At 42.2% G+C, this 13762-nt stretch overlaps 1 protein-coding gene across 5 annotated transcripts in view; it reads right to left on the bottom strand.

Moving 5' to 3' along the window:
• Window positions 1-163: 163 nt before the first annotated feature.
• The window catches only part of smarca2 (SWI/SNF related BAF chromatin remodeling complex subunit ATPase 2), a 140790-nt gene continuing 127191 nt past the window's right edge, over window positions 164-13762 (bottom strand). For all 5 annotated transcript variants that reach the window (XM_029763906.1, XM_029763907.1, XM_029763908.1 and 2 more), the window contains 2 exons: window positions 4645-4808; window positions 164-2172 (listed from right to left, as the gene is read on the bottom strand). In XM_029763906.1, coding sequence (XP_029619766.1) covers window positions 2137-2172; window positions 4645-4808 — 200 coding nt within the window. In that variant the 3' untranslated portion in view covers window positions 164-2136. The remainder of the gene's footprint in view (window positions 2173-4644; window positions 4809-13762) is intronic.

Raw genomic sequence — 13762 nt, 5'->3', positions numbered from 1 at the left:
AGGGCAAGGTGACCGGAAACATGACCGAACACAAATAGTGTAGAATTTGTTATTAACTGACTTGCCTAGTTAAATAAAGGTCAAAAGAAGAAAAATAAAAAAAATCTTAATAAAGTGGACGTACAGAACAGAAGTTGAAGAAATACAACGGTAGAACCAGAGGTAATAATCAGTTCATTCATTTTATTTTGCTCTGGGCATTTTAGATACAACCACAAATACAAAGATGATAAAACCACAAAGATGACAAGAACAGAAGAGACCAGAACAGACCATTCAGAGAGATACAGCCAGTAAGTCTTCCTGTCTGCCTGCCTCTCTCTCTGCCTGTCTGTCTTCATGTCAGTCTTTCTTCCTGTCTGTCTGCCTCTCTCTGCCTGTCTGTCTGTTTTCATGTCAGCCTGTCTCTCTGTCTGTCCTACTGTCTGTCTGTCCTACTGTCTGTATGTCTGTCTGTCTGTCTGTCCTCCTGTTTTCCTGTCTGCCTGCCTGCCTGTCTGTCTATCTAGTCAACCACACAACAACACTGCAGGGTAACAGAGAGAGGAAATCACTACTAGGTTACACTACTAGATTAATGACTCATATCTAACTGATATCTCTGGATGATATCTAATATCTAAATGAGTAAATCAAAACAGAGCTCTTCAATCCATAAAGAATGAAATCAACATACTGCAGAATGTGGTCTATCTCTACATGAGCAGCAGCTTGGACTAACTGTTAAACTGCAGTATGGGTAGATTAGGATAATGGCAGCAGCTTGGACTAACTGTTAAACTGCAGTATGGAGAGATTAAGATAATGGCAGCAGCTAGGACTAACTGTTAAACTGCAGTATGGAGAGATTAGGATAATGGCAGCAGCTAGGACTAACTGTTAAACTGCAGTATGGCGAGATTAGGATAATGGCAGCAGCTAGGACTAACTGTTAAACTGCAGTATGGAGAGATTAAGATAATGGCAGCAGCTAGGACTAACTGTTAAACTGCAGTATGAGGAGATTAGGATAATGGCAGTAGCTAGGACTACTAACTGTTAAACTGCAGTATGGGGAGATTGGGATAATGGCAGTAGCTAGGACTACTAACTGTTGAACTGCAGTATGGGGAGATTAGGATAATGGCAGCAGCTTGGACTACTAACTGTTAAACTGCAGTATGGGGAGATTAGGATATTGCTTAGGATAATATAGAGAAATCGTAATGGCGTCTTTTTGTAGGCACTCACTCCGCCATGGTTCGTTGGACGAAACCTATGGGAAAATGAATGTTTTTGGATAAACAGAGAAATAAGGTATGTGGGAAACAGGTTTAGGAGATTGTACATTTTGTTCTATGAGATAATCTTCATGAACTAACATCACTTCTTGTGAATTTTGAAGCATTTATGTAATAATTAAAAAAACAACACAACATAAAGGTCATGTTACTGACTGATATTATAGAACATAAAGGTCATGTTCCCTGACTGATATTATAGAACACAACATATAAGACCTCCTAAGCCTGTTAACCTCAGACCTTATTTTCTGCCTTTATTCCAAAACCCCATTCATTTTCCCCATAGGAATGGCTGAACGAACCAGAGGCAAATCATTTCCTGTTGTTAGGACTACAAGCTGGGGAGCTCTAAAGGAGACTAATGCTAATGGGACTGAGTAGTGGGAAATATAACATTAGATACGATATATATCTATACTGCCATGATATAAACACTTTTAAAAAAGCTATTATATAAACTAAGCATTTGCAAGCATATGTGTTGTTTGTTATCAAATATTGTTGATTCTGAATTTGTTTTTAATCTCACTGAATTAAAGCATAAATATATAAAATGTACAAACACGCATAAAATATAGATTCTCCACAATGTTTGATCTTTAAAATATTCCTGTAGGGTAAACTAAGAAGAATATTGCCATAGAAAACCCTGTGCTGTCTGTCATCCTGTCTGTACTCTACTAACATAGTCACATGCCATCACTATGGTGGGGACAGCTCTGAGAGAAAACATCCATATAGTAGAAAGAACAAAGAAAACCAAAAATGATTGAATAAGTGCCATACTGTAGAAAATAAAAGAAAGAAAGAAAGGATTATCTTGTTAAGTCCTAAGGATCAGCCTTCCTCTTCTTCACTCATCTTCACTTCTGCTCTCCTCAGACTGATTCTGCAAAGGAAGACAACACTATGAGGTCATCAACAGTGGACCTGCTGGGCTGAGACTTCACCAGACCACAGGAATTAACAACCTAACAACCAACTCAACATCCCAACTCTAGAATAGCTCAGAGAACAAAGATAAGAGAGAAGAGGAGAGAGAAGCATAACTTACCTTTCCTCCTGAACTCAGAAGAGCAGAGAAAGAGAGAGAGACAGAAAGACAGAGGGGGAGAGAGATAGTGAAAGAAAGAGAGAAATGGAGAGAAAAACATGGAGAGAGAGAAAGACATGGAGAGATAAACATGGAGAGATAACGAGAGAGAGAGACATGAGTGGAGAGAGAAAGAGAGACAGAAAGAGAGACATGGAAAGAGAGAAAAACATGGGGATGGATAGAGACATGGAGAGAGACATGGAGAGAGAGAAACACAGGGATGGAGAGAGACATGGAGAGAGAGAAACACGGGGATGGAGACATGGAGAGAGAGAGAGAGACATGGAGAGAGAGAGAAAGACATGGAGAGAGAGAAATAGAGAGATGGAGAGAGAGAGACATGGAGAGAGAGAAATAGAGAGATGGAGAGAGAAAGAGACATGGAGAGAGAAAGAGAGATGGAGAAAGAGAGACATGGAGAGAGAGAAATAGAGAGCTGGAGAGAGAGAGAGACATGGAGAGAAAGAAAGACGGAGAGACATGAGTGGAGAGAGAAACATGGAGAGAGAAAGAGAGACACAGAGAGTCTTCTGTGAGTGTAATGTTTACTGATAATTTGTATTGTTTATTTCACTTTTGTTTATTATCTACTTCACTTGCTTTGTCAATGTAAACATAAACTCAGCAAAAAAAGGAACGTCCTCTCACTGCCAACTGGGTTTATTTTCAACAAAATTAACATGTGTAAATATTTGTATGAACATAACAAGATTCAACAACTGAGACATAAACTGAACAAGTTCCACAGACATGTGACTAACAGAAATTGAATAATGTGTCCCTGAACAAAGGGGGGTTCAAAATCAAAAGTAACAGTCAGTATCTGGTGTGGCCACCAGCTGCATTAAGTACTGCAGTGCATCTCCTCCTCACGGACTGCACCAGATTTGCCAGTTTTTCCTGTGAGATGTTACCCCACTCTTCCACCAAGGAACCTGCAAGATCCCAGACATTTTTGGGGGGAATGGCCCTAGCCCTCACCCTCCGATCCAACAGGTCCCAGACGTGCTCAATGGGATTGAGATCCGGGCTCTTCGCTGGCCATGGCAGAACACTGACATTCCTGTCTTGCAGGAAATCACGCACAGAACGATCAGTATGGCTGGTGGCATTGTCATGCTGGAGGATCATGTCAGGATGAGCCTGCAGGAAGGGTACCACATGAGGGAGGAGGATGTCTTCCCTGTAACGCACAGCGTTGAGATTGCCTGCAATGACAACAAACTCAGTCCGATGATGCTGTGATACACCGCCCCAGAACATGACGGACCCTCCACCTCCAAATCGATCCCGCTCCAGAGTACAGGCTTCGGTGTAAAGCACATTCCTTTGACGAAAACGCGAATTCAACCATCACCCCTGGTGAGAGAAGACCGCGACTCGTCAGTGAAGAGCACTTTTTGCCAGTCCTGTCTGGTCCAGCGACGGTGGGTTTGTGCCCATAGGTGACGTTGTTGCCGGTGATGTCTGGTGAGGACCTGCCTTACAACAGGCCTACAAACCCTCAGTCCAGCCTCTCTCAGCCTATTGAGGACAGTCTGAGCACTGATGGAGGGATTGTGCGTTCCTGGTGTAACTCAGTGTCCCACAGGTGTGATGTTAGGATGTACCAATCCTGTGCAGGTGTTGTTACATGTGTTCTGCCACTGCGAGGACGATCAACTGTCCGTCCTGTCTCCCTATAGTGCTGTCTTAGGCGTCTCACAGTACAGACATTGTAATGTATTGCCCTGGCCACATCAGCAGTCCTCATGCCTCCTTGCAGCATGCCTAAGGAACGTTCACGCAGATGATCGTGAACGTTGGTGTTTTTCCAGAGTCAGTAGAAAGGCCTCTTTAGTGTCTTAAGTTTTCATAACTGTGACCTTAAATGCCTACTGTCTGTAAGCTGTTCAGCTCCACAGGTACATGTTCATTAATTGTTTATGGTTCATTGAACAAGCATGGGAAACAGTGTTTAAACCCTTTACAATGAAGATCTGTGAAGTTATTTGGATTTTTACGAATTATCTTTGAAAGACAGGGTCCTGAAAAAGGGACATTTCTTTTTTTGCCGAGTTTATGTTTCCCATGCCAATAAAACCCTTGAATTGAATTGAGAGAAAGAGAGAGACACATGGAGAGAGAAGCATGGTAAGAGGGAAAGAGAAAGAGAGAGAGAGACGCGGAGAGAGCTAGCATCATAAGAAAACAGCAGGTCAAACACATTTACCCTGTTCGTCTGAAAACCGCCCTGGACCCCAGCAGGTTGTCATGGTGACTTACGTTGTCATCCTGGTCATCGTCGCTGTCATCGTCACTGACGACGGGTTTGGCCTTGGAGCGACTCAGTCTCTTCTTGCCTTTGTCCTTGTTATGGTGACGGGCTCCGATGCTGCTACTGCCACACTCCTTCTTACCTAGCATTATCTTCACCCTCACTGAATTAGCTGCAGAGGAGAGCGAGAGACAGGGGGATGAGGAGAGAGAGGGATGAGGAGAGAGAGAGATCAACTCCCATATCAACTGAGTGAAATACCCCTGTGTGCCATCACAGCAGCAAGATTTGTGACCTGTTGTCACAAGAAAAGGGCAACCAGTGAAGAACAAACACCATTTAAATACAACCCATATTTATTATCTACTTCACTTGCTTTGGAAATGTTAACATATGTTTCCCATGCCAATAAAGCTCTTAAATTGAATTGAATTTGAAAAGAGAGAGAGAGGAGGAGAAAGACTGGGGTGAAGAGAGAGAGAGAGATGAGGAGAGAGAGAGAGAGAGAGAGAGAGAGGGGGAGAGAGAGAGATGAGGAGAGAGAGAGAGAGAGGAGAGAGAGAGGGGGGAGAGAGAGAAGGGGAGAGAGAGAGAGAGAGAGAGAGAGAGAGAGAGAGAGAGAGAGAGAGAGAGAGAGAGAGAGAGAGAGAGAGAGAGAGAAAGCATTACGGGCCAATAAATTACATGGTACTAAACAGGCCTACTGATGGCGTGCAAACAGTACAGAAATCTACCAAAAAGCAACCAGTAGCCAAAAAATACAATCTCTCCTGGACAACTTTTTAGTCTTAACATTCTCCTGAGGCAATGAAGGTGTACATTTGGCCGTTTGGAACATAAACTTTATATTTGACAAATTAGCCTCCTTGGTTAATCCAAAAAGAATAGATCATTTTAAATGGTTCAATAATGATTGGAGAAATCTAAGAAAATCATTGAGAAATCCATCTAATTAAAAACACAAAAAAAACAGAAAACAAAAATCTAGACCTTCAATATGGGGAAACACTGAAGCAATACAGACACACTCTAAGAACAGATAAGGAACAGTTGGATTTCCTATATGGAAATGAGGAATCCATAGAATCAAAACACTTTTGGGAAAACTGGAATAAATTAAACAAACCTCATCATGAGGGATTGGCTATCCAAAATGGGGATATGTGGAGAAATCACTTAGCAAACCTCTACAGCAATAAATCAAATCAAATATTATTGGTCACAATACACATGGTTAGCAGATGTTAATGTGAGTGTAGCGAAATGCTTGTGCTTCTAGTTTTGACAGTGCAGTAATATCTAACAAGTAATCTACCGATTCCACAACAACTTCCTAATAGACACAAATCTAAAGGGGTGGATGAGAATATGTACATATACATATACAGATGAGTGATGGCCGAGCGTCATAGGTAAGATGCAGTAGATGGTATAAAATACAGTATATACATGTGATATGAGTAATGTAAGATATCAAATAAAAGTTTATTTGTCACGTGCGCTGAATACAACAGGTTTCACCTCGCAGTGAAATGCTTACTTACAGGCTCTAACCAATAGTGCAAAAAAGGTATTAGGTGAACAATAGGTAGGTAAGGAAATAAAACAACAGTAAAAAGACAGGCTATATGTAAACATTATTAAAGGGGCATTATTTAGAATGGCATTGTTTAAAGTGACGAGTGATCCATTTATTAAAGTGGCCAGTGATTGGGTCTCAATTTAGGCAGCAGGCTCTCTGAGTTAGTGATGGCTGTTTAACAGTCTGATGGCCTTGAGATAGAAGCTGTTTTTCAGTCTCTCGGTCCCAGCTTTGATGCACCTGTACTGACCTCGCCTTCTGGATGATAGAGGGGTGAACAGGCAGTGGCTCGGGTGGTGAGGATGCTCCTGTACTGACCTCGCCTTCTGGATGATAGAGGGGTGAACAGGCAGTGGCTCGGGTGGTTGTTGTCCTTCATGATCTTTTTGGCCTTCCTGTGACATCGGGTGGGGTAGGTGTCCTGGAGGGCAGGTAGTTTGCTCCCGGTGATGCATTGTGCAGACCACACTACCCTCTGGAGAGCCTTACGGTTGTGGGCGGAGCAGTTGCCGTACCAGGCGGTGATACAGCCCGACAGGATGCTCTCGATTGTGCATCTGTAAAAGTATGTCAGGGTTTTGTTGACAAGACACATTTTTCAGCCTCCTGAGGTTAAAGTGGCGCTGTTGTTCCATCTTTACCACACTGTCTGTGTGAGTGGACCATTCCAGTTTGTCTGTGATGTGGACACCCAGGAACTTAAAAAAAAACTGTACACCTTCTCCAATGCTGTCCCTTCGATGTGGATAGGGGGGTGCTCCCTCTGCTGTCTCCTGAAGTCCACGATATGGAGAGATTGAATATGTCCGCAAACACTCCAGCCAGCTGGTCTGCGCATGCTCTGAGGACGTGGCTAGGGATGCCGTCTGGGCCGGCAGCCTTGCAAGAGTTAACAAGTTTAAATATTTTACTCACGTCAGCCACGGAGAAGGGGGGGGGGCGCAGTCTTTGTTAGCGAGCCGCGACGGTGGCACTGTAATATCCTCAAAGCGGGCAAAGAAGTTGTTTAGATTGTCTGGAAGCGTGACGTCAGTGTCCGTGACGTGGCTGTTTTTGTAGTCAGTGATTTCCTGTAGACCCTGCCACATACGTCTCGTGTCTGTGGAATTGCAACTCCACCTTGTCCCTGTACCGGCATTATGCTTGTTTGATTGCCTTGCGGAGGGAATAACTAAACAGTTTAAATTCAGCTATATTTACAGACCTCTTTCCATGGTTAAATGCGGTGGTCCGCGCTTTCAGTTTTGCGCGAATGCCGCCATCCATCCACGGTTTCTGGTTAGGGAAGGGTTTAATAGTCACAGTGGGTACAACATCTCCAATGCACTTCTTAATAAACACACTGAGTCAGCGTTTAGGTCAATGTTGTTCTCTGAGGCCGACCGGAACATATTCCAGTCCGCCTGATTAAAACAATCTTGAAGTGTGGCTTCCGATTGGTCAGACCAGCGTTGAATGGTTCTCGTCACTGGTACATCCTGTTTGAGTTTCTGCCTATAAGACGGAATGAGCAGATTTGCCGAAGGCAAGGCGCGGGAGGGATTTGTATGCATCGCTGAAGTTAGAGTAGCAGTGCTCGAGAGTATTAGCTCTGCGAGTCGTGCAATCAATGTGCTGATAGAATTTATGTAGCATTGCTCTCAAATTTACTTTGTTAAAATCCCTAGCTACAATAAATGCAACCTCCAGAGATATGGTTTCCAGTTTACATAGAGTCCAGTGAAGTTCCTTGAGGGACGTTTTGGTGTTCGCTTGAGGGGAATGTACACAGCAGTGGCTATAACTGAAGATACTTCTCTTGGTAGGTAAAATGGCCGGCATTTGATTGTAAGGAATTCTAGGTCGGGTGAGCAGAAGGACTTTAGTTCCTGTGTGTTGTTATGATTACACCATGAGTTGCTAATCATAAAGCAAACACCCCCCACCCTTCTTCTTACCAGAGAGATGTTTATCTCTGACGGCGTGATGCATGGAGAAGCCCGGTGGCTGAACTGATTCCGACAGCATATCCCGAGAGAGCCATGTTTCCGTGAAACAGAGAACGTTACAATCTCTGATGTCCCTTGGAAGGCAACCCTTGCTTGAATTTCGTCAAGCTTGTTGTCAAGAGACTGGACATTGGCGAGTACTATACTCGGGAGCGGTGAGAGATGTGCACATCTACGGAGCCTGACCAGAAGACCGCTCCATTTGCGGCGCTGTTGTTTTGGGTCGGCTACTGGGATCAGATCCAATGTCCTGGGTGGTGTTCCGAACAGAGGTCTGCTTCGGGAAAGTTGTATTCCTGGTCATAATGTTGGTAAGTTGACGTTGCTCTTATTTCTAATAGTTCTTCCCGGCTGTATGTAATAATACTTAAGATTTCCTGGGGTAACAATGTAGGAAATAACACATAAAAAACGAAATACTGCATAGTGTCCTAAGAACGCGAAGCGAGGCGACCATCTCTGTCAGCGGCATTTTCAATTCCACTATAACATTTTCAATATAACAAAGAGCCCAGAACAAAAAGATATACAAGAAAAATTACAAATTACAAATCCTTGAATCAGCAGTCAAAGACTATCAGAATTATCATTGGGAAAACTATACACTCTCCAACCCAAAAAGGCCAGTGGTGCTGATGGTATTTTAAATGAAATGATGAAATATACAGACCACAAATTCAAATTGGCTATTCTCAAATTCTTCAACATTTTCCTCACTGCAGGTATTTTTCCCCGATATTTGGGACCAAGGATTGATGACACCAATCTATTAAAATGGAGACAAATTTGACCCAAATAATTACTGAGGAATTTGCGTTAACAGCAACTTGTGGAAAAATCTCTGCAGTATCATAAATAGCAGACTACAGCATTTCCTTGATGAACACAACGTCCTGAGCAGAAGCCAGATTGGATTTCTAAAAAATGATCATACAACAGAGCACATTTCCACCCTCCTCACTCTGACAAACAAGTAAACCAAAACACATTTCCACCCTCCTCACTCTGACAAACAAGTAAACCAAAACAAAGGCACAATCTACTCGTGTTTTGTAGAGTTCAAGAAAGCATTTGATTAAATTTGGTACAAAGGTCTTTCTATAAGCTAATAGAAAGTGGTACTGGAGGGAAAACATATGATATTATTAAATCAATTAAATCAAGTTCACTAACCCAAACCAACCCCATAGAGCCTCAGGACAGCAGTTAGCCAGCTGGTTCTGAGGCTCAGTTCACTAACCCAAACCAACCCCATAGAGCCTCAGGACAGCAGTTAGCCAGCTGGTTCTGAGGCTCAGTTCACTAACCCAAACCAACCCCATAGAGCCTCAGGACAGCAGTCAGCCAGCTGGTTCTGAGGCTCAGTTTACTAACCCAAACCAACCCCATAGAGCCTCAGGACAGCACTCAGCCAGCTGGTTCTGAGGCTCAGTTCACTAACCCAAACCAACCCCATAGAGCCTCAGGACAGCAGTTAGCCAGCTGGTTCTGAGGCTCAGTTCACTAACCCAAACCAACCCCATAGAGCCTCAGGACAGCAGTTAGCCAGCTGGTTCTGAGGCTCAGTTCACCAACCCAAACCAATCCCATAGTGCCTCAGGACAGCAGTCAGAAAATCTGGCCCAACCAGATCATCACAAAGCAAAAAGAAATCACCTATTGGAAAGGCACGACAAAGAAATCGAAGTAAACTTCAATGCTATTTGTCTCTAAACAGACAGTGCATGGTGGCAGACTATCTGATCACTGTGACTGATATAAAATTGAGGAAAACACTGACTAGACTACAAGAAACGTCTGACCTCTGTGATTGCCAACAAGGGTTTTGCCACCAAGTACTAAGTCATGTTTTGCAGAGGGGTCAAATACTTATTTCTCTCATTAAAATGCAAATCAATTTATAACATTTTTGCCATGCGTTTTTCTGGATTATTTTGTTGTTATTCTTTCTCTCACTGTTCAAATAAACCTACTATTAAAATTATAGACTGATCATTTCTTTGTCAGTGGGCAAACGTACAAAATCAGCAAGGGATCAAATACTTTTTTCCCCCCACTGTAGGTACAGTATAATAAAGTTTACGGAATAGACTAGAGTATATATGGTAATGAGACAGCAGACAATGGGTTAGGGGTTAGGGTAGACAGCAGAGTATTCACTACAGACAATGGATGGTAATGAGACAGGAGAGTATTCACTACAGATGCCACTTAGCAGACACTTCTATCCAAAGCGACTTACAGTCATGTGTGCATACATTTTTTACTACAGTACTAGTCAAAAGTTTGGACACACCTACTTTTTCAAGGGTGGTTCTTTATTTGTACTATTTTCTACATTGTAGAATAACAGGGAAAACATCAAAACGATGAAATGACACATACTGTATGGAATCATGTAGTAACCAAAAAAGTGCTAAACAAATAAAAATATATTTTATATTTGAGATTCTTCAAAGTAGCCACCCTTTCCCTTGATGACAGCTTTGTACACTCTTGGCATTCTCTCAACCGGCTTCACTTGGAATGCTTTTCCAAAAGTCTTGAAGGAGTTCCCACATATTCTGAAAACTTGTTGGCTGCTTTCCTTCACTCTGCGGTCCAACTCATCCCAAACCATCTCAATTGGGTTGAGGTCGGGTGATTGTGCAGGCCAGGTCATCTAATGCAGCACCATCACTCTCCTTCTTGGTCAAATAGCCCTTACACAGCCTGCAGGTGTGTAGGGTCATTGTCCTGTTGAAAAACAAATGATAGTCCCACTAAGCCCAAACCAGATGGGGTGGCGTATCACTGCAGAATGCTGTGGTAGCCATGCTGGTTAAGTTTGCCTTGAATTCTAAATAAATCACTGACAGTGTCACCAGCAAAGCACCCCCACACCATCACACCTCTTCCTCCATGCTTCACGGTGGGAACCACACATGCGGAGATCATCCGTTCACCTACTCTGTGTCTCACAAAGACACAGCAGTTGGAACCAATGATCTCAAATTTGGACTCAGACCAAGGACAGATTTCAACCGGTCTAATATCCATTGCTCGTGTTTCTTGGCTCAAGCAAGTCTCTTCTTCTTATTGGTGTCCTTTGTTAGTAGTTTCTTTGCAGCAATTCAACCATGAAGGCCTGATTCACAGTCTCCTCTGAACAGTTGATGTTGAGATGTGTCTGTTACTTGAACTCTTGTGAAGCATTTATTTGGGCTGCAATCTGAGGCTGGTAACTCTAATGAACGTATCCTCTGCAGCAGAGGTAACTCTGGGTCTTCCTTTCCTGTGGCGGTTCTCATGAGAGCCAGTTTCGTCATTGCGCTTGATGGTCTTTGTGACTGCACTTGAAGAAACTTTCAAAGTTCTTGAAGTTTTCCGTATTGACTGACCTTCATGTCTTAAAGTAATGATGGACTGTTGTTTCTCTTTGCTTATTTGAGCTGTTCTTGACATAATATGGACCTGGTCTTTACCAAATAGGGCTATCTTCTGTATACCACCCCTACCTTCTGGAAGCAACATCAGCACAATAACTGTTCGTCGGGATCTTCCTGCATTTGAAACCCTTTACAATGAAGATCTGTGAAGTTATTTGGATTTTTACGAATTATCTTTGAAAGACAGGGTCCTGAAAAAGAGACTTTTCTTTTTTTGCTGAGTTTATGTACAAATACTCCAGAAAAATATGCTGGGAGTGGGGTATTTGCTTTGGATACTAGTGACCACTGTCCCATTGAATGTGTGAGGGATATACAAATGCCTAGTTTTAAACCTCGTTTTATCAACAAGAGGAATTTAAATGTGACCTTAATGTTGGTGACTTTGATTGTATTGCATCTATACCTGACCCAGAGTTGGCTCTGAACCATTTCTGAAATGTTTTCAATTGTATTGTAGATAAACATGCTCACTTTGATTTAAAAATAGGTATTGCCCTTGGTTCAGTCCAGAGCTATCTGAAGTCATACACAATAGAGATGCTGCCTGGGCCAAAGCTAGATTCACAGACTCGGGCCCAGACTGGCAGTCATTCAGGCGATTTGAGAAATCTGTGTAAAACAAGTTAAAAAAGCTAAATCTGATTATTATGTTAATACACTATATGAATGTACAGGGAACCCTGGTAAATTCTGGAAAGTTGTTATGTCAATGAAGGGTTGTGTCTCCTCTTCTCTCCCCCAATAAATTAATTTAGATTCTGGCCCTATTACTGACAAAATTTATATCATTAATGCATTTAATCACCATTTTATCTCTGTAGGCTTTATATTTGAATGTATTTCAAAGCCAGCTCTTGAAAAGAATAGTTTGGATGTTGATGGTGAAAATCTATTGAATCATACTGAAAATCCTGGTCAGGAGTTTCATTTCGGAAATTCGCTGATAAAGAAGTCATGTACTCTTTGCTAACATTAAACCAAAAAAAATCCACAGGGGCTGATCATTTGGAGCCTGGTCTGCTTAAGTGTGCAGCACCCCTTATTGCTGGCTCTGCAGCCCACATTTTTTATTTAACAATCTTATCAGGAAGTATTCCAAAAGCATGGAAATCTACATATGTGCTGCCACTCCATCAGGGTGGGGATACAAATTATCTTGACAACTTTCGCCCCATTTCAAGACTACCGTAATTTCCGGACTATAAGCCGCAACTTTTTTCCCACGCTTTGAACCTCGCGGCTTAAACAATGACGCGGCTAATATATGGATTTTTCCCGCTTTCAATTTTTTTCTCTCCAAAAAAAATAACATTCTGTGACGTGCTCAGTTTTTTGGCGGCATGAAGCTTTCATTAGACCAATGAAATTGCCGAACGGGTTAAGGTCAAACAACTTTTTTGTTTACTGTTTAGATTAAATCGAGCCCTCTCAAACTTCCCATCATTCTGATTACGATAGTCATTTTGTCACCCTCATCATGGCAAAGACACGGAGAAATGCATATGATGCAGCTTTCAAGTTGAAGGCGATTGATCTGGCTGTTGGAAAAGGAAATAGAGCTGCTGCACGGGAGCTTGGTCTTAATGAGTCGATGATAAGACGTTGGAAACAGCAGCGTGAGGAATTGACTCAGTGCAAAAAGACAACTAAAGCTTACTGCTAATTTTTGATTTTTTGTTACAAGCCGTGTTTCGTTAAAGCCTATTTATTTTTGTTACAAGCCGTGTTTCGTTAAAGCCTGTGTAAAGTTAATTTGTTTCAATGTACCGGTAGGCACCTGCGGCTTATAGTCATGTGCGGCTTATTTATGTTCAAAATAAGAATTTTTAAAAAATTCAGTGGGTGCGGCTTATATTCAGATGCGCTCAATAGTCCGGAAATTACGGTACCTTGTTTAGCTAAGGTTCTAGAATCCTTGTTTAATGTACAACTTCATTCCTTTTTATCTGATAATTGTATTCTTAATATTCACCAATCAGGGTTTAGGCCTGGGCATAGTACTACCACAGCAACCACGCTAGTTGTTAATGATCTTGTCAATGCCTTGGATGCTAAAAAGAGCTGTGCTGCCTTGTTCATTGACCTGTCAAAGGCGTTCAACACTGTTGATCATTCTGTTTTGCTG

The sequence above is a fragment of the Salmo trutta genome, chromosome 9 (assembly GCF_901001165.1).
Source record: "Salmo trutta chromosome 9, fSalTru1.1, whole genome shotgun sequence".
Taxonomy (NCBI): domain Eukaryota; kingdom Metazoa; phylum Chordata; class Actinopteri; order Salmoniformes; family Salmonidae; genus Salmo; species Salmo trutta.
Note: the sequence above shows the minus strand (reverse complement) of the source record. Positions and strands in the feature narration are given on the sequence as shown.